This window comes from Hemiscyllium ocellatum, unplaced genomic scaffold (genome assembly GCF_020745735.1).
Source record: "Hemiscyllium ocellatum isolate sHemOce1 unplaced genomic scaffold, sHemOce1.pat.X.cur. scaffold_1237_pat_ctg1, whole genome shotgun sequence".
NCBI classification, from domain to species: domain Eukaryota; kingdom Metazoa; phylum Chordata; class Chondrichthyes; order Orectolobiformes; family Hemiscylliidae; genus Hemiscyllium; species Hemiscyllium ocellatum.
In genome coordinates this window covers 23998-43464 of record NW_026867716.1, presented here as the reverse complement: position 1 = coordinate 43464, position 19467 = coordinate 23998, and the positions used below count along the sequence as shown (strand labels likewise).

At 44.0% G+C, this 19467-nt stretch overlaps 1 protein-coding gene across 5 annotated transcripts in view; it reads right to left on the bottom strand.

The window, feature by feature from the left end:
• The window catches only part of LOC132809452 (uncharacterized), a 55510-nt gene that overhangs the window by 32094 nt on the left and 3949 nt on the right, over nt 1-19467 (bottom strand). For 4 of the 5 annotated variants that reach the window (XM_060822563.1, XM_060822564.1, XM_060822565.1 and 1 more), the window contains exon 2: nt 17401-17748. In XM_060822563.1, coding sequence (XP_060678546.1) covers nt 17401-17748 — 348 coding nt within the window. The remainder of the gene's footprint in view (nt 1-17400; nt 17749-19467) is intronic. The other variant, XM_060822567.1, reaches the window with a different exon arrangement.

Sequence of the window (19467 nt, the reverse complement as noted above, 5' to 3'; positions counted from 1 at the left end):
GGTCCCCTTCCCCATCCAGGTAACAGTGGTCAGGGTGTGGGAGTCTCAGCTCCTGAAGATACAGGGTAAAGTAACTAAATCTCCCTCTGGCCCAGTCACCACTGAGACATTTCCCTGAGCAGCTGAGGAAAGGACAAACATCAGAATGGATGAGGTCAGTGCCCAGAAGTTCCAGATTCAATTTTTTACATTTCTTTCAACTTCACAATGAAATAAGTAATTAAATACCCCACACATATTTCTCATGGATCTGGGCCAGGCAATTATAGTTTCCTGAAGGACGCACCATGTTGAAAATCACTTATGCTCCATCCCATCATTTTGAGTTTCTCATTCGTGGGATAGTTACAGATTAGGAAATGGACTGAACCCACATGACTTCATTCATTCTGGGCACAACATCCCTCCCACTTCACTAGAACCTTTTGTTTTTCATTCCACAGCCTTATACTTCAGTCTGTGCTCCTTCATTCTGTGAAGGGGATGGGTGCGGGGGTGCTGTGTTTAGGAATTAGACCCACTCTGGACCACCTTTATACATTAATAATCCCATGAAAGAGGTAATCTCCCCCCATCTCCATCCTAATGTGAAATTAGTTTCAGATTCACCCACATCCTCTCAGCATCTACTCCCTCAAGATCCCTCAGGATCTTGCAAGTTTCAATAAAGTCACTTCTCAATTTTCAGCAACGAGCAGCCCCCATCTGACTCTGAACCAATCAGGATGGGCAGGTAACAACACTCTGACATTCTCAGCCAATGGGAGGTAGGTCTTCACATATTCTTGGCCAATGAGACCTGAAGTTCCACAATGTGCTCACTCAGTGAGGGATTGGAAGATACTTGCACTATCTTGTCCTCAGTCAATGCCAATTATTGGATTGACTACAAGAAGGAGGTCATTTTACCCATTGGGTCCTAATTAGCTCCACATGGAACAATCTAGGTGAGATCCACTCATCTGTTCGATTCCCTCAAGTTTTGCCAGTTCACTTCCTTCAAGGGCCTATCAGGTTTAATTCTGAGATCAATGACTGTTTCCACATGCCATTTCGTTGATGTTGGTGACTGTCAGTCATCAGTACTCACTGTGTAAACATTTCTCTCTCACATTCTCTCTGGACCTCTGCCCCGAAATCTGAGGCCTGCATCCTTGTCCCAAAATAGATAGACCTTATGCTTGTTTACTTTCTCTTCGCCTGTCACTGTCTCAATCAAATCTCCCCTCAATCTCCTCAGCTCCAAGGACAATGACCCTTGCTTCTCAAAACGTATAAAGAAAACCAGTCTCCGATCCTCTCCCTGAAACATCCCTAACCCATCCCTGGAATAATTTGAGTCACTCTGCACTCTGTCAAGGACTTTCACATTCCTCTTAATGGGTGGTGACAGATCTGGACACAATACCCTCATTGGGGCATAGTTGGAGAGTTAACAATGTCCACAGTTGTTCAGCCCCTGAACTGAAAAGTCAGGAATGATGGGGCATTATTGTCATGTGAAAGCGAGTGTGAGGAGAGGGGCTTTGCGGAAACAGTGATGGGAGTTTGGAATGCTCTCCCTTGGGAGGGTAATAGAGGCGGAAAACCTGGCAACATTTAAAAAGTATCTGGATGAGCAGTTGAACCATCATAATATTCCTACGAGGGGAAAGCCATAGTGGCCAGGTCTCTGGCACTGAGCCTGGATCTGTGGCTCAGAAGGGAAGGGGGAGAATAGAAAAGCGCTTGTGGTAGGAGACTCAATCATTGGAGGAACAAATTTAGATTTGAATTCAGGAGCTATGTTTAGTAAGTTTGCAGATGACAGCAAAATCGATGATGTCGTGAACAGCGAAGAGGGTTATCTCAGAGTACACAGGACTTTGATCAGATGAGATGATGGGCTGAGGAATGGCAGATGGAGTTTAATTTAGATAAATGTGAGATGTTACATTTTAGTAGGACAAATCAGTGTATGGCTTATACACTTAATGGTTGGGTCCTGGGGAGTGTTGCTGAACAAAGAGGTCTTGGAGTGAAGATTCATTGTTCTTTGAAAGTAGAGTCACAGGTAGACAGGTTACTGAAGAGGGTGCTTGGTACGCTTGCCTTTCTTGGTCAGTGCATTGAGTATAACAGTTTGGGGGGTAATGTTGTTACTCAACAGGTCACTGGTAAGGCCACTTTTGGAATATTGCATTCACCTCTGGTTTCCCTGCTGTCGGAAAGGTTTTGTGATATTAGAAAGGGTTCAGGAAATATATGGGAGGATGTTGCCAGGGTTGGAGTGTTTGAATATAAGGAGAAGCTGAATAGGTTTGGGCTATTTTCCCTGGAGCATCAGAGGCTGAAGGCTGAGCTTTTAGAAGGAGCATGGAGAGGGTGATTCGTCAAGACATTTTCCCCAGGGTATGGGAATCCAAAACTAGAAGGCATAGGTTTAATGGGAGAGAGGAAAGATTTGAAAAGGGACCTTTTACATGAAGAGGGTGATGCCTGTATGAATAGGAAGGTTTAGAAGGAAATGGGCCAAATGCTGTCAAATGAGACTGGATTAATTAGAATATCTGGTTGCCGGGGACGAGTTGTGCTGGAGGGTCTGTTTCCATGCTGTACACATCTATACGGCTAATAACTATCACGAGAGAAAACCCGCAAAGGAAACTGATGGAGTTAAAGACCAATTAGTCCCCTGGACCTGACTAGATGCATCTAGGGTATTAAAGGAAGTTATTGAAGAGACAATAAAAGCACATGTGTTCACTTTCCAAGAATCTTTGGAAAGTTCCCAGAGAATTGGAAATCTCCCAAAGTAACACTCTTGTTTTCAATGGAAAGGAAACAGAAAATAAAAGTTACCCAATGTGTCCATCACTTGGAGTTCTGAAGCAATGTGGTCACACTGGGGATGGCGGATGTTTCCTTTCAAGATGGCAGGAAAAAAGAAGGGACTGCATCAGGCAGCAGGCTGGATATAGTTTACTGGCACATTGCTACAAGGTTTCCATCAACTACAGTAACAAGCGTCTGGTTAGATTTCTGAAGGTCACTGTGTGGATAGCTGAGTACAATACATGATGGAATGCCCTGCAAATTGGGAGAAGAGTGAGAATTGGGGGCGTAATTTGAGATAAAGACATCAGCAAAAATGAAAGTGAAAAAATGGGGATGCAGAAAATTATAAATAAAAAGAAGCTGCTGGAGAAACTCAGCAGGTCTGGCATCCTGTGTGGTGTCAGAAACAGAGTTAACATTTCAGGCTAACAACTTTCCATGAGTGAGGAAAGCACAGATATGTTGCTCCAAGTGTTGTGTTTGAAGCAAATTAAGTATTTCCATGGCATAGTCCTGGCAATCTCATCGGGGAAATAGACAAGGCCTTTTTCCTGGTGTGGGAAAGTGTAGAACTAGAGGGCATAAGTTTAGGGTGAGAGGGGAAACATTTAAAAGGGACCTAAAGGACAACTTTTTCATGCTGAAGGTGGTGCATGTATGGAATGAGATGTCCGAGGAAGTGGTGGAGTCAGGTACAATTACAATATTTAAAAGGCATCTGGATAGGTATATGAACAGGAAGGGTTTAGAGAGATAGGGCCCAAGCACTGGCAAAAGGGACGAGATTAATTTAGGAAATCTGGTCAGCATGGATGAGTTGGACCGAAGGGTCTGTTTTCGTGCTGTACATCTCTATGACTCTGTAGACCAATTAGTTCATGTCTGTTATTGGAAAAATGTGAGATCAAAATTAAGATGTCTTGGCAGGACATTTAGAAATGTATACTATGATCAAGCAGAGTAAACATGACTTCATAAAGAGGAAATTATCTTGAATTCTTTGAGATGGTTACAAGTTTGATAGATAAAGGGGAATTGGTGGATATTTCATATGATTTGGGAAGATCTTTCAGAAGGTGCAACACATTAAGCTCCTTAACACGATTAGATTCTATGGTGCTGGTGGTAGTATACAAATATGGATAGAGAATTGACTAACTGATAGAAAACAGAGTGTTGGGATAAGGCGGAAGTGATATCCAGCCTGCAAACTGTAATTAATGGTGTATCACAGGATCTGAGATGGGGCCACATTTATTATAATATACATTAATGATTTGGATGAGGTCAGTGAATGCACTGTAGCCAAGTTTGCTGATGACAAAAATGTAGGTGAGAAGGCAAGTGATGAGAATGAAATACAGAAGCTGCAGAGAGATGTTGACAGGTTAAATAGTGGGAAAGACTTGGCTGTTGGAATATAATGTGGAAAATGTGAGGTTATACATTTGGCAGAAAGAATAGAGAGGCTGAATATTAGTGAAACAGAGAAAGCCTGCAGAAAGTTCCAGAACAGAAGAATATGGAAGTTTCACAAAAACATTCAGCAGAGAGTAGGGAAGGGCAATGGAATGCTGACCTTTATTTCAAATGGAATAGAATTTTAAAGTGGGGAGGTTTTACCAGACACTAGTTAGCTCACAGCTGGAATATTGTGGATAGGTTTGGTCCCTTATCAAAGGAAAGTGAAACTGGCATTGGAGGCAGTCCAGAGAAGATTCAATGAGTTGATGCCAGGTCGGGAGGGGCTGTCTTATGGGCAGCGTTTGACAAGATTGAGCCTGTGCTTGATGGATTACAGAAGAATGACAAGTGACCAGATTGAGACATTAAAGATGCTTCAAGTGCTTGATAAGGTGGATGCAGCGTGGTTGTCCCCCTTGTCAGGAACAGAGGGCATCAGCTCAGAATGAAGGGTTACACATTTCAGATGAGAGGAATGTTTTCTCTAAGAGGGTAGTGAATCTCTGGACTACTTTACCACAGAGAGCAGTTAATGTTGGGTCATTAAGTATAGCCAAGGCTAAGATAGACAAATTTTTAATCATTCACGGAATCAGGGATTGTGAAGATAAAGCAAGGATGGGGAATTGACGTTTATCATCTCAGTCATGATCTCATTTAATGTGGAACAGACTCAATGGGCTGAATGGCCTTCCTCTGTTCCTATGTCTTATGGGCTACCTGCCTCAGTTCTCAACACTTCCATTTCTGAAACCTGTAAATCCCACTTACTTTTCCAACCACATTCTCAACATGTCCTGACATCTTCAAAAACCGATGCACTCTGACCCCCGACTTCCTTTATCCAGATCCATCCTTGAGATCCCTGTCATTGACTCCATATTGCCCAGAGGGAACATGGAACCAGGTGGATCTTGGAGCTTGCATCCTTTGTGATGTTTTCTCTGGTCCCGACCTCAGAATACTGAAGCCAGTTTGAACACAACAAGTTAGGGAGTTGATGGGAGACTGTGGGAAGTTTCAGACACAGTGATGGAATGGTCCATAAATCCCAGCCTTCTCTCTCTCTCTCTCCTTCTCACTGTCTCCTGCCTGAGACCAACTGAAAGAGCCCAAGAGCAAGAGCCAACCCGAGAGCTCCCGGTCCAGGTGGACCCTGTTCCCATTGAGCTATCGGGGCAGTGACACCATCCAAATATTGTTCCTTACCTTCAACTTCCAGCTTTGTTGGAGACTGTGTTTGAAAACTATCAATATTGAGCTCCACATGACACTGATAGGGACCAGCATCCTCCTGGCTCAGTCCCCCCATCATTACTGAGGCATCTTTGTTGGTGAGTCTCCCCACGAATTTGAATCAATTCCCACTGTCCAGCTGTATCGCATTCTCACACAGCTCACCCTGGGAATGGTATGGACCAGGATATGTACAGTTAAAGATAAAAGCCCGTGTTTCCTCCTTGTACCATAAGACGGAGCCGGTGAGTGTGAGGTGAGTGTCAGGGTGGGTGAAGCTGCAGGGTAAGACAGCAGAGCCTCCTTCCTCAGCCCTCACTCCATCCGCTATTGTCATTGCTCAATCAAGGGCCAACCAAGGATAGTAGTGGGAAGTTGTGTGTAGAGTCAGAGGAGACAGGGGAAGCACTAAATGAATATTTTTCAACAGTATTCACTCTAGAAAACGACAATGTTGTCAAGGAGAATACTGAGATACAGGCTACTAGACTAGGTGGGATTGAGGTTCACAAGGAAGAGGTATTAGAAACCCTGTAGAGTGTGATGGAATTTATCCTAGGCCGGATGGGATTTATCCTAGGATCCTCTTGAAAGCCAAGGAGGAGATTGCCGAGCCTTTGACATTGATCTTTAAATCGTCATTGTCTATAGGAATAGTGCCAGAAGACTGGACGATAGCAAATATGGTTCCTCTGTTCAAGAAGGGAAGTAGAGACAACCCTGGTAATTATAGACCAGTGAGCCTGACTTCAGTTGTTGGTAAAGTGTTGAAAAAGATTATAAGAGGTAGGATTAATATCATCTAGAAAAAAATAATTTGATTAGGGATCGTCGGCATGGTTTTGTGAAGGGTAGGTCATGCCTCACAAACCTTACTGAGTTCTTTGAGAAGGTGACCAAACAGGTAGATGAGAGTAAACTGGTTGATGTGGTGAATATGGATTTGAGCAAAGCATTCGATAAGATTCACCACAGTAGGCTATTGTACAAAATACGGAGGAATGGGATTGTGGGAGATAAAGCTGTTTGGATCAGTAATGGGCTTGCTGAAAGAAGATAGAGGGTGGTGGTTGATGGGAAATGTTCATCCTGGAGTCCAGATAATACTGATATACCGCAAGAGTCGGTGTTGGGTCCATTCTTGTTCGCCATTTTTACAAATGACCTGGATGAGGGCGTAGAAGGGTGGGTTAGTAAATTCACAGATGACACTAAGGTCGGTGGAGTTGTGGATAGTGACGAAGGATGTTGTAGATTACAGAAAGACATAGATAAGCTGCAGAGCTGGGCTGAGAGGTGGCAAATAGGATTTAATGCGGACAGATGTGAGGTGATTCACTTTGCCGGAGTAACCGGAATGCAAAGTACTGGGCTAATGGTAAGATTCTTGGCAGTGCAGATGAGCAGTGAGGTGTTGGTGTCCATGTACACAGATCCTTGAAAGTTGCCACCCAAGTTGACAGGGTTGTTAAGAAGGCATACAGTTTTAGCTTTTATGAATAGAGGGATCGAGTTCCGGAACTATGAGGTTATGCTACAGCTGTACAAAACTCTGGTGCAGCCGCACTTGGGGTATTGTGTACAATTCTGGTCACTACATTATAAGAAGGATGTGGAAGCTTTGGAAAGGGTGCAGAGGAGATTTACTAGGATGTTGTCTGGTATGGAGGGGAGGTCTTACGAGGAAAGGCTGAGGGACTTGAGGCTGTTTTCGTTGGAGAGAAGAAGGTTGAGAGGTGACTTAATAGAGAAAAAAAAGATAATCAGAGGGTTAGATAGGGTGGACAGGGAGAGCCTTTTTCCAAGTATGGTGATGGCGAGCACGAGGGGGCATAGCTTTAAATTGAGGTGTGATAGATATAGGACAGATGTCAGAGGTAGTTTCTTTACTCAGAGAGTAGTAAGGGTATGGAATGCTTTGCCGGCAACTGTTGTAGATTCACCAACTTTAAGTGCATTTAAGTCATCATTGGACAAACCTATGGAGGTACATGGAATAGTGTAGGTTAGATGGGCTTCAGATTGGCATGACTGGTCGGTGCAATATCGAGGGCTGAAGGACCTGTACTGTGCTGTAATGTTCTATGTTCTATGTTCTAAACCTTAGCAGAAACCGCTGTGAGGGGAAAGACTGGGAGAGAGAGGATATGAACACAGCACTGGGACAGATATCAGTGTGTGGATCTGAAACTTGGAGACTCTATTCTGAGTGTGTTATTTAGTGAGAACAGGTTTCACAGCTATAATGAGAGGTAGTGAACAAATAGTAATGTAAATTCATGAGCAATCCAATACACTGGGGACAGAGTTTCAGTTCCCACCATGGCAGCTGCTGGAAATTCAATTCAGTTATTACATCAGGAATTAAACACCAGTCTAATGGGAACCATGAAACCATGATCAATTGTTGGAAAAAATCCATCTGGTTCACTGATGTTCAGACACCACACTCTGCATGAAAATGGTGTCCCTTCGGTCCCTTTTAAATCTTGCCCCTCCCACCTTAAACCTGTGCCCTCTAGTTTTGGACGCCCGTACCCTGGAGAAAAGACCTTGACTATTTATCATGTCTGAATCCATGATTTTATAAATATCTATAAGGTCACCCTTCAGCCACCAACACTCCAGGGAATCTTGCCCCAGCTTATTCAGCTTTGTCCACAACTCAAGCACTCCAGCCCTGGTATCATTCTCCCCAATCTTTTCTGAATCCTTTTGAGTTTCTCAGCATCTTTCGTACAGCAGGGAGGCCAGAAATGAATGCAGTATTCCAAAAGTGGTCCAACCAGCATCCTGTACAGCCATGATAAGATCTCCTAATTCCTGCATTGATCAATAAAGGTGAGTTTACCAAATGCTTCCTTCATTAACCAGTCTACCCTTTGACTCCACTTTCAAAGAACAATGAACCTGCACATCAAGGTCTCTTTGTTTGGTAACACTCCCCAGTACCTTACCAGGAAGTGTATAAGTCCTGCCCTGATTTGCCTTACCAAAATGCAACACCTCAAATTTATCTAAGTTAAACTCCATCTGCCACTCCTCAGCCCATTGGCCCATCTGATCAAAGTCCCGTTGTCCTCTGTGATAACCTTCTTTGCTGTTCACTGCACCTCCAATTTTGGTGTCATCTGGAAACTTACTGACCATTTCTCTGATTTTCATATCCGAGCCATTTATATAAATGACAAGAAGCAGTGGATCCAGCACTGATCCTTGCAGCACACCGCTGGGTACAGGCCTCCAGTTTAAAACGCAATCCTGCACCACCACACTCTGCACCACACATCTTCAAGCCAGTTATGTATCTAAATGGCTAGTTCCTCCTGTATTCCATGTGATCTAACCTTGTTAACCAGTCTATCATGCAGAACCTTGTCAAATACCTTGCTGAAGTCCAGTTAGGCCATGTCCACCACTCTCCATTCATCAATCATCTTCATCACTTGGGCGGCATGGTGGCACAGTGGTTAGCACTGTTGCCTCACAGCGCCTGAGACCCGGGTTCAGTTCCCGACTCAGGCGACTGACTGTGTGGAGTTTGCACGTTCTCCCTGTGTCTGCGTGGGTTTCCTCCGGGTGCTCCGGTTTCCTCCAACAGTCCAAAGATGTGCGGGTCAGGTGAATTGGCCATGCTAAATTGCCCGTAGTGTTAGGTAAGGGGTAAATGTAGGGGTATGGGTGGGTTGCGCTTCGGCGGGTCGGTGTGGACTTGTTGGGCTGAAGGGCCTGTTTCCACACTGTAAGTAATCTAATCTAATCACACTCCTTCATGAAACCCAATGAGTCATGTTATGTCTGAACATGTCCTACTGCTCTACACATTGTCAGCAGCTACACAAATGTACAAGAATCCCAATAGGATCACCCTTACACCCAAAGTGCCTGACAGACTGTTACTCAGGACAGACGTGAGCCACACCAGGATTCTTCAGTAACAGTTAAATAATTCCATTAATTATTAATTCCAGTAATAAGAGCAGTGAAAGAAATTGATACCTAATTAATGCTCCTAAACAGCATCCCTTCAAAGCCACAGACACACACACACACACACACACACACAAAATAAAGACAGAGAAAAGATAGATGATTTATATTTCTACCATGAGTGACAAAAGAATGTAGACAGGGTAACAGGGTAAACAAAACTCTGAAAATAAAAGTCCTGACTACATGACTTTTTGTGGGTGGCATGGTGGCACAGTGGTTAGCACTGCTGCCTCACAGCGTCAGAGACCCAGGTTCAATTCCCACCTCAGACGACTGACTGTGTGGAGTTTGCACATTCTCCCCGTGTCTGCGTGGGTTTGCTCCGGTTTCCTCCTACAGTCCAAAGATGTGCAGGTCAGGTGAATTGGCCATGCTAAATTGTCCGTAGTGTTTGGTAAGCGGTAAATGTAGGGGTTGGCGGGTCGGTGTGGACTTGTTGGGCCAAAGGGCCTGTTTCCACCCTGCGGATTCTTAAAAGATTACTTTTTTTTAAGTAATCTTAAAAAAAAGATGGAACGATCATTCTCTCTCACAGTCCTTGTGTTTTTTTAGCAGGAATGAGATGCTGTGTTCTGGACAGTGATAGTTATGCTTCAAATTCAACGGCCATTCAGGTGAACTTAGAACTTTTCACATGTGACTTCTTTCTTTCCAGATAACTTGTATTTTCTCTGCTTTTCTCTGCAGTGATGAGGGAGAGGCAGAGCTGGCTGCTTTCTCTCTGTAGGCTCTAGTTACTTTAAGCTTTCAGACACTCCAGGAACGTATAGCTTTGTAACAGCTGCAGTTCAACCAATCAGACAGCAGTTGCTAAGCAGAACTTTCTGATCTCGAAACATTATCATGAGGTCCGATGGCATCAGGTCAAACATGAGCAAGGGAATCTCTGGATGACTACACACTGTCACAATCCCCCCACTCCCAGGCTTCTGATCATGTTTATCACCACTTGGAGGAAGCACTGAGGTCAAGACTGGCACAGAATGTACTCTGGGTGGGAGACGTCACTGTCCAACACCAAGACAGACTCAGCAGCTTTACTACTGCCTGAGCTGGTGGAATCTGAAATGACATAGCTCTTGGACTGGGTCTGTGGCGGGTGGTGAGGGAACCAACAAGAGAGAAAAGCTTGACCTTGTCCTCAGCCGTCTATCTGCCTATTATAGGATTGGGAGGAGTAACTATCACACAGTCCCGTGGAGACAAAGTCCCATCTTCACATTGAGGTACATCCCCATCATGTATGGCACTAGGCCTGAGTTAAATGGGACAGTCTTTGAACAGATCGAGCAAGTCAAGACTGGGATCCCTGAGACACTGTGGACCATCAGTACAGCAGAAGTGAGCTGTAACACAATCTGTAAGCTCATGGCATGTAATTCTCCCCCACTAAGCCATTAACATCAAGTCAGGACATCAATTCCGGTTCAATGAACAATGCAGGAGGTGATGCCAGGAACATCACCAGCAAACCTGAAAATGAGATGTCAGCTATAAAACTACTTCTGTGTCAAACAGCATAAACCACAATTGATGCTCTGGGGGAAGTGATTCCACTGTCAGTGCATCAGATATAAGCTCAGCAGACCTGTCACATGCAGTTATGAATGGGTGAGGACAATTAAGCAACTAATAGGAATATGAGTCTCCACAAATATCCCCATCCTCAATGAGGGGGAGCCCTGCTCATCAGTGCAAATAATAGGGCTGTGGCATTCACACCACCTTGACTCAGAAGATGTCCCCAGCATCATAGATGATTCCTTACCCAGCCGGCAAATATAATACAGTGGGTTAGCATTCACGTGTAGATGGGGCTAGGGACAGAAATCATGGGACCTACTGCTGTTCCTCACACAGCCCCTGGCCCAACCTCCAGGACCCACACTTGCTTCCACTGACCTGACACAGTGAACACCCTTCTTCAATCCTGATGTACTGTCCACCCCTGTCCTGGAGAGACCTGACCAAGTAAGGATGGCAGAGACAAAAACAGAAATTGTGGGAAAAACTCAGCAGGTATGGTGACATCTGTGGAGAGAAAGTAGAGTTAATGTTTTGGGTCCAGTGACACTTCTTCAGAAATAAAATGATCAAAAACAGTGGACTGAGAGGAGTGTGGGTCTTGCAGCTGCTCCTGAGATTCAGATTTATTTTCAAATTTACTTCCAGCTTTCTTACATTTATTACATTTCAGTCAGAAAAGCTTTTTGTTTGATTCACTTTTAGTTATTTTATATTCAAAAACACAAAAGAAATTCCCAAAATGGACAGGCACAATTTTTTTTATCAAACAGAATCCTATCAATGGACTTTTTGGATAGGCCCACATGTGGGCTGTGGGAAGTTTTGCTGATGGAAAATAATAATTGCTGAGGGAAGTTTTGTTTCAAACCAAGTTGTGTTCACAGAGCTCTTGGACAGATTAACGCGTGGTTGGCTCTGGAGCGGGATTTTATTTTTAATCAGAACATTGATAGCTGTCTGCTGAACACTTGTGCTTAATATTAGCTCTTTGGATAAAGAAATGTGGTTTATTTTAGAGTTAAAATGTCAGTGTAAGTTGCTTCTTTGTTGACTTAATGACATTGCGGACATACAAGAGACGCAGAGTTAGATGGCCAGTAGATTTCGAGAGGTGATAACACAGCAGGATCAGTCAGATAGATGGATGACTGTCAGGAAAGGTAAGAAGGTAGTTCAGAAATCTCTCGTACTGTTGAAAGGATAATCTCTCAGAGGAAATTAGAAGGGACAGTCAGATCTTGGGCGCTAAAAATGAACCTTATGTTCAAAGGGGTTTGACAAAATTTAAAAGAATAATTGTTTTACATGATTCTCCTGTCAAGGGCACAGACAGGAGGTTCTGCAGCAGTGAGCATGGATCTAGGATATAATACTGTTTTCTTGGTGCTAGGATTACGGACATTGCAAAATGTTTGAAGCATACTGTTAAAGGGAATAATGAGAACCCAGATGTTTTTGTACACATTGATGGGAATGACATTGTTAGGGAAAGGATTCAGGCTTCACAAAGTAATATCAAAGGTTAGGTCGAAGATTAAAAAACAGACCCACAAAAGCAGTAATTTCTGGTTTACTCCCAAAGCCAAGCTCAGATGAGGGAACAAAAGGATAAAGGAGACAAATCAATGGCTGAAGAGGGATTCAGATTCTTGGATCACTGCGACCTCTTCTGAGACAGAAAAGACCGTTCACAAAGGGCGGTTTCAACTGTACTGCTTTCGGGAACAATGTGTGAACAAAGAGATTGAGGTTCCAGTCAGGGATAGGAGAGAATCATACACTAAATATAAACAACTGGATCCAAATGGATCTCTTGCACCATATAATGAGTGTCGGGGCATTCATACGAGGGCGATCAGGAAGTCAAAGAAAGGACATGAGATAGCCTCAACAAGTAAGGTTAAGGATAATCCAAAGGGATTCTATAAATACATTAAGACCAAGACAGCAACAAGAGACAGAGTACAGGGCAAAGAGATTGCCTTTGTGTTCGACCTCAGGAGATAGGAGAGATCTTAAGTGAATATTTTGTGTCAGTTTTTACTGTGGAGAGAGAAGTGGAAGCGAGAGAACACTGAGAAATAAATATTGATGTTTTGAAAACAGTTTGCATTACAGAAGAGGAAGGGCTGGAGGTCTTTGAAAATATAAATCTCTGAGCCCTGATTTCATGAATCCCAGGACTTTGTCACAGGTTAAGAGGAAATCGCTGGGCACCTTGCAGAAACATTTGTATCATCTATAAATACGAGTGAGACGCTGAGTGAATGGAGAGTGACTAATGTTCAAGAAGGGATGTCAGGAGAAGCCTGGGAACTTCAGACTTGTGAGTCTGACTTCAGTGGTGGATAAGTTGTTGAAAATAATTCTGAAATTTGGGATTTATATGCATTTGGAGAGGCAAGGAATGATTAGGGATAGTCAACACGGGAGACTGATGAACAAGATTAGATCTCATGGAATACAGGGAGAACCAGTTATTTGGATACAGAAATGGCTCAAAGGTAGAAAACAGTGGGTGGTGATGGAGGGTTGTTTTTCAGACTGGAGGCATGTGACCAGTGGAGTGCCACAAGGATTAGTGCTGGGTCCACTACTTTTTGTCATATACATAAATGATTTGGATGCGAGCATAAGAGGTACAGTTAGTAAGTTTTCAGATGACACCAAAAGTGAAGGTGTAGTGGACAGCAAAGAGGGTTACCTCAGATTACAACAGGATCTTGATCAGTTGGGGCAATGGGCTGAGAAGTGACAGATGGAGTTTAATTCAGATACATGCAAGGTGCTGCATTTTGGGAAAGCAAATCTTAACAGGACTTATACACGTAATGGTAAGGTCCTAGGGAGTGTCGCTGAACAAAGAGACCTTGGAGTGCAGGTTCATAGCTCCTTGAAAGTGGAGTCGCAGTTAGATAGGATAGTGAAGTAGGCATTTGATATGCTTTCCTTTATTGGTCAGAGTATTGAGTACATGAGCCGGGGGCGTCATGTTGCAGCTGTACAGGACATTGGTTAGGCCACTGTTGGAAGATTGTGTGCAATTCTGGTCTCCTTCCTACTGGAAAGATGTTGTGAAACTTGAAAGGGTACAGAAAGGATTTACAAGGATGTTGCCAGGATTGGATGATTTGAGCTTCAGGGGGAGGCTGAACAGACTGGGGCTATTTTCCCTGTTGCATCAGAGGCTGAGGGGTGCCCTTACAGAGGTTTACAAAATTATGAGGGGTATGGATAGGATAAATAGGCAAAGTCTTTTCCCTGGGGTTGGGGAGTCCAGAACTAGAGGGCATAGGTTTAGGGTGAGGGGGAAAGATATAAAGCAGATCTAAGGAGCAAAGTTTTCGCAGAGAGAGTGGTACATGTATGGAATGAGCTGCTGGAGGAAGTTGTGGAGGCTGGTACAATTGCAACATTTAAGAGCATTTGGATGGGTATAAGAATAGGAAGGGTTTGGCGGGATAGGGGCCCGGTGCTGGCAGGTGGGACTCGAGTGGGTTGGGATATCTGGTCAGCATGGATGGGTTGGGCTGAACGGTCTGTTTCCATGCTGTACATCTCTATGGCACTATGACTCTAGTGATAGTCAGCATGGTTTTGTGCAAGGGATATTGTGTCTCACAAACTTGATTGAGTTTTTTGAAGAGGTAAACAAGAAAATTGTTGAGGGCAGAGGGGTTAACATTGTTTACTTAGACTTTGGTAAATCCTTTGACAAAGTTCCGCATGGTAGACTAATTAGTGAAGTTAGATCCCATGGGATTCCGGGTGAGCTTGGCAAGTGGATGCACAATTGGCTGAAAGGCAGAAGACAGAGAGTGACGGTGGAGGAAGGGTTTTGTTCTGGAGGCCTGTGACCAGCAGGGTTCCACGGGGATCAGGGCTGGGCCCACTTTTGTCAGTCATTTATTTTAAAAATTGAGGTAAGAACACAGAAAGAATGTTTTGCAAGTTTGCGGTTGATACCAACATTGATGGTACATTGAACAATGAAAGAAGGTTATCTTAGAATACAAAGAGATCATAATCAAATGGGTTAATGGGCTGAAGAGTGACAGATGGAGTTTAAGATAAGTGTGAGGTATTGCACTTTGGGAAAACAAACAAAGGCAAGACTTACACAATTAAAAGTAGGGCCTTGGGTAGTGCTGTAGAACAGAGACCTCGGGATTCAGGTACAGAATTCTTCCAAGTTTGCATCATCTATATATACGGTGGTTCAGCACACTTGCCTTCATTGCTCTGACTTTTGATAATCGGAGTTGGGATATTATGTTCAGGTTAGACAGGATGCTGGTGAGGCCTCTATTGTGTCCAGTTCTGGTCACCCTGTTATTGCAAGGATAACATTTAGCTGGAGAGGTTTCAGAAGAGATTTACCAGGATGTTGCCGATAAAGTAGGCCTTGAGTTACCGGAAGAGGCTGGAGCGACTGGGACATTTCTCACTGGAGTGTACAAGGTTGAGAGGTGACCTTATCAAGATCGATGAAAGCCTGAGGAATTTAGATCAAGTGAATGGCAGGTGTCTTTTTGCTCAGGTGGGAGATTTCAAGACTGGGGGCATATCTTTAAGGTGAGAGGAGAAAGATTTTAAAAAGACATAAGGGGCAGTTTTTATTTTACACAGAGAGTGGTTCATGTGGAATGAGCTTCCAGAGGAAATGGTGGATGTGGGTAAAGTTACAATGCTTAAAAGACATTTAGATAATTTCATGAATAAGAAATATTTTGAGGGATATGGGCCAAGCGCAGGCAAGTGGGATTGTGTTCAGTGTGGACTAGTTGAACTGAAGGCTCTGCTCCTGTGCTGTTTGACTCTATAACTGATTATAGCTGGGGAAAGATTGGTATAGATGCTGAAGATGGGGAGGGGGGTGAGGGGGCAGGAGTAAACACTCAGTGGAAATGGAGCCCAGAGAGAGAGAAAAGCAATTGGACAGACAAAGAAAAGGGGAAAGGTCGGCCTGGGAGAATGAACAGCTGCTAATGGGGACCATTCGTCACTAACAATGGATTGTTTTGGTAGTAGCTCATGTCATGACAAGGCCTGGTGTGTGGGGGTTGGGGGAAGGAGATAGGAGAAGGTGCTGAGGCCCTAAAATTATTGACCCCAATATTGAGTCCAGAACGTCACTGGGTCCCCAAAAGCTGGTGTGTCGATCTGGCAGGCAACTGATGCTCAGCATCATTTTTGTGGACGAACATTTCGGTTCTGCAAAGTGGTCACCCAGTCTGTGTTTTGTTTTCTCAAGGCGCAGGTAGAAGTGGACTGTGCAGAGTTGGTGAATTATGAGCAGCCCTAAGCCTGTGTGAGGTGGTGCTGATGGAGAGAGAGGTCTCAATATTGTGCATATGGCAACACATGACACTGAGTGTGAATGGCAGATTTCATTCTCTAAATCAAGTCGCCATATTCCGACCAGACCATGAGCTGCTTTCTCTTGAGAGAGAGAGAGTGAGAGAGAACTGGTGGTGGTTTAACCTGAGGGCCACCACACCTCAGTGAGGAGAGAGTTGAGAAGGAGGGTCCTTCATGGTCACCTGAGCCAATGCAGGGATTGAACCCACACTGTTGGCATCACACTGCTTTGCAAACCAACCATCCAGCTAACTGAACCAAACTCCAGATTCCCTGAAGTGTACAACGGAATCAGATCAGAATTTCCAAATCTCAGCCATTAGGTTAGACTTTCCTTCAAATTCCAGATTTTAAAAAAATTTAATCACATTTCACCTTCTGCTGTGATGGGATTTGAACCCATAGCCACAGACTTGCGTGTCTGGATTGGTCGTCCAGTGACAGTAACAGTATACCACCACCTTCCTTTATAACCCATGTGTGAATGCAGGGCGCGGATAAGTCCCACATGGCTGTGATGCCTCACACAGTCAGATGGACACTGGGAATGTAGTTGCACTAATGGAACTATTCCTGATGAAGATTGTAACCTAGAGGGACACATCAGACTGTTGCACCTTCCTGTTCGAGGAGATGATCTCAATGTCAGTATAACTTTGGGACATTTGGAGATATAACTGAATATTCTGAGTCTGTCAATGTCTTTCAATACTGACATCAGAATGCACCTAAAAATAGCAGCACAACATAGTACATTAAATATGGACTAAAATTAAATTTGAAACCCAAAGCTAAAACTCTACAGATGGTGGAAATTTTAAATAAACATCAAAATGCTGCAAATACTCAGCAGGGCAGAGAGTACCTGTGGAAAGAAACAGGGTTAATGTTTTAGTTCCATGTCCTTTCACCAGAAAATCAAATCACAAAACATTCACAGAATCTGTTCCACTCTCACTGTGCACCTTCTACAGGCTGAAGAATGTGGGAACGGTTTCTTACCATGTACCTGCAGCCGAGTCTCTTTCTGGATCAGATACAAAAGATTGTGTTCTGACCTGTATTCCACCAGACACAGGTAAGTGTGATTGTCCCTCACACTCAGCTGGTTTATCCTGGTCGAGGCGTTTCCCTCCTCTGGGTTCCCGATGAGCTCGTACCGATTTCCACCGTGTCCAGTTGTCCAATTTCCCTGTGATTGGGCTGTAAATGTAACAATGTGTTGGTAGGGCTCCTTCCTCATCCAGGTAACAGTGGTCAGGGTGTGGGAGTCCCAGCGACTGAAGATACAGGGTAAAGTAACTGAATCTCCCTCTGTCCCACTCACCACTGAGACATTTCCCTGAGCAGCTGAGGAAAGGACAAACATCAGAATGGATGAGGTCAGTGTGCAGAAAGTCTTATTTCAATATGTTATATTTCTTTCAACGTCACAATAAAATGAACAATTAAAGACCCCACTCACATCTCTAACAGGTCTGTCCTAGACATTCCCCAACAAGAGTCTCTCTGATCAAAATGTCTCCTCGTCACTCAATTTGAATACCTTGATTACAAGATACTTCCATGATGTGGGGGTGCCAGTGTTGCACTGAGGTGGACAAAGTCAGAAGTCACACTGCACCAGGACTTGACCTGATTCAGGAGCAGTGCTCTGAACCTTGTTATTTCAAATAAACCTGTTGGACTATAACCTGGTGCCGTGTGACCGCTGAAGGTACTTACAGATCGGATCCATTGAACCCTCCTGAATTCATTCATGCAGAACCCTCCGCCCGATGCTCAATACTAATATTCTTTAAAGAAGGTCAAGGATTTTACAGCCTCCCCACTCACTCTGTTGATCACATACTTTCAAAGTATTGACCACACTCTGTGTGAAGGAGAGCCCCCTGGTGTCATTCCTAATGTAACCATTCACCAGCTCCAACCTGTGACCTTTGAAATGAGCACAGGTTAATTTAAACTCAGAGTCCAGATTACATTTTCCTACACTGAGTAAAATATTTGGGTGCAGGAGGAGGGGGGATAACCAGCCATGTGGATCTTTGCTTCATGAACTTAAAAGAGGAGCTTTGAGATTAAATGTTCCCTCATTCTTATTTAAATCAGTAATCTGTTATTTTGTAATTGTTCTCCTGTTTGACTTCTGTTCACAAGAGCAAATATCCTCTCAGAAACTGCATTGTCAAGCTCCTCAGGATCTTGAGGAAGTGTCACTCTGCCTGAAACATTAACTCTGATTTCTCTCCACAGGTGCTGCCAGACTTGCTGAGCTTTTCCAACAGTTTCCATTTTTGTTTCTGATTTGCAGCATCTGCAGATTTTTGTTTGTATTTTCCTCAGGATGTTCGCTGTTTCATTAATTTCTACTTTTGTTTTATTTGGTCATGGGTGTCACTGGCCCAGATGATGTGCATTTATTGTCCATCCTGATTGCCCAAGAGAAGCTGCCTTCTTCAACTGCTGCAGCCCTGAGGTGTCGGGGTTATCCAAAGTAATTTAAGGGATTGAGTTTCAGGACTTTGACCCAGCAACAGTGAAGGAATGCCAAAAGAGTACAAATAGACTCAGACTTCTCTGCATTGACCAAGGCACCAATAACAGTGAGAACAGTCCCAGCCCTGTCAACCCTGCAAAGGCCTCCTCAGTAACATCCAGGAGCTAGTGCACAGACGGGTCGACTAACAGCCTCACATGGTCAAACTCACAGAACCATAACTTACCATATCAAAGACACCACGATCACTGTCCCTGGACACAGCCTGACCCACCACCAGGACAGAGCCAGCAGAGGTGGAGGCACAGTGGTATACCGTCAGGAGGGAGTTGCCCCGGGACTCCCCAGTATGAAGTTCCCAAGTTAAAGATAACATTGTAAGCCCATTGAACTTCAATCTGTCACCTCACAATTCACATTAACACCCCCCACACCAACATTCCCGTCAGGCTGGGAGATCACTGAAAAGACATGTGATTTTGCTGCATGCAATACCAGGTGAAAGTGAGGACTGCAGATACTAAAGATCAGAGTCAAGAGTAGAGTGGTGCTGGAGAAGCACAGTAGGT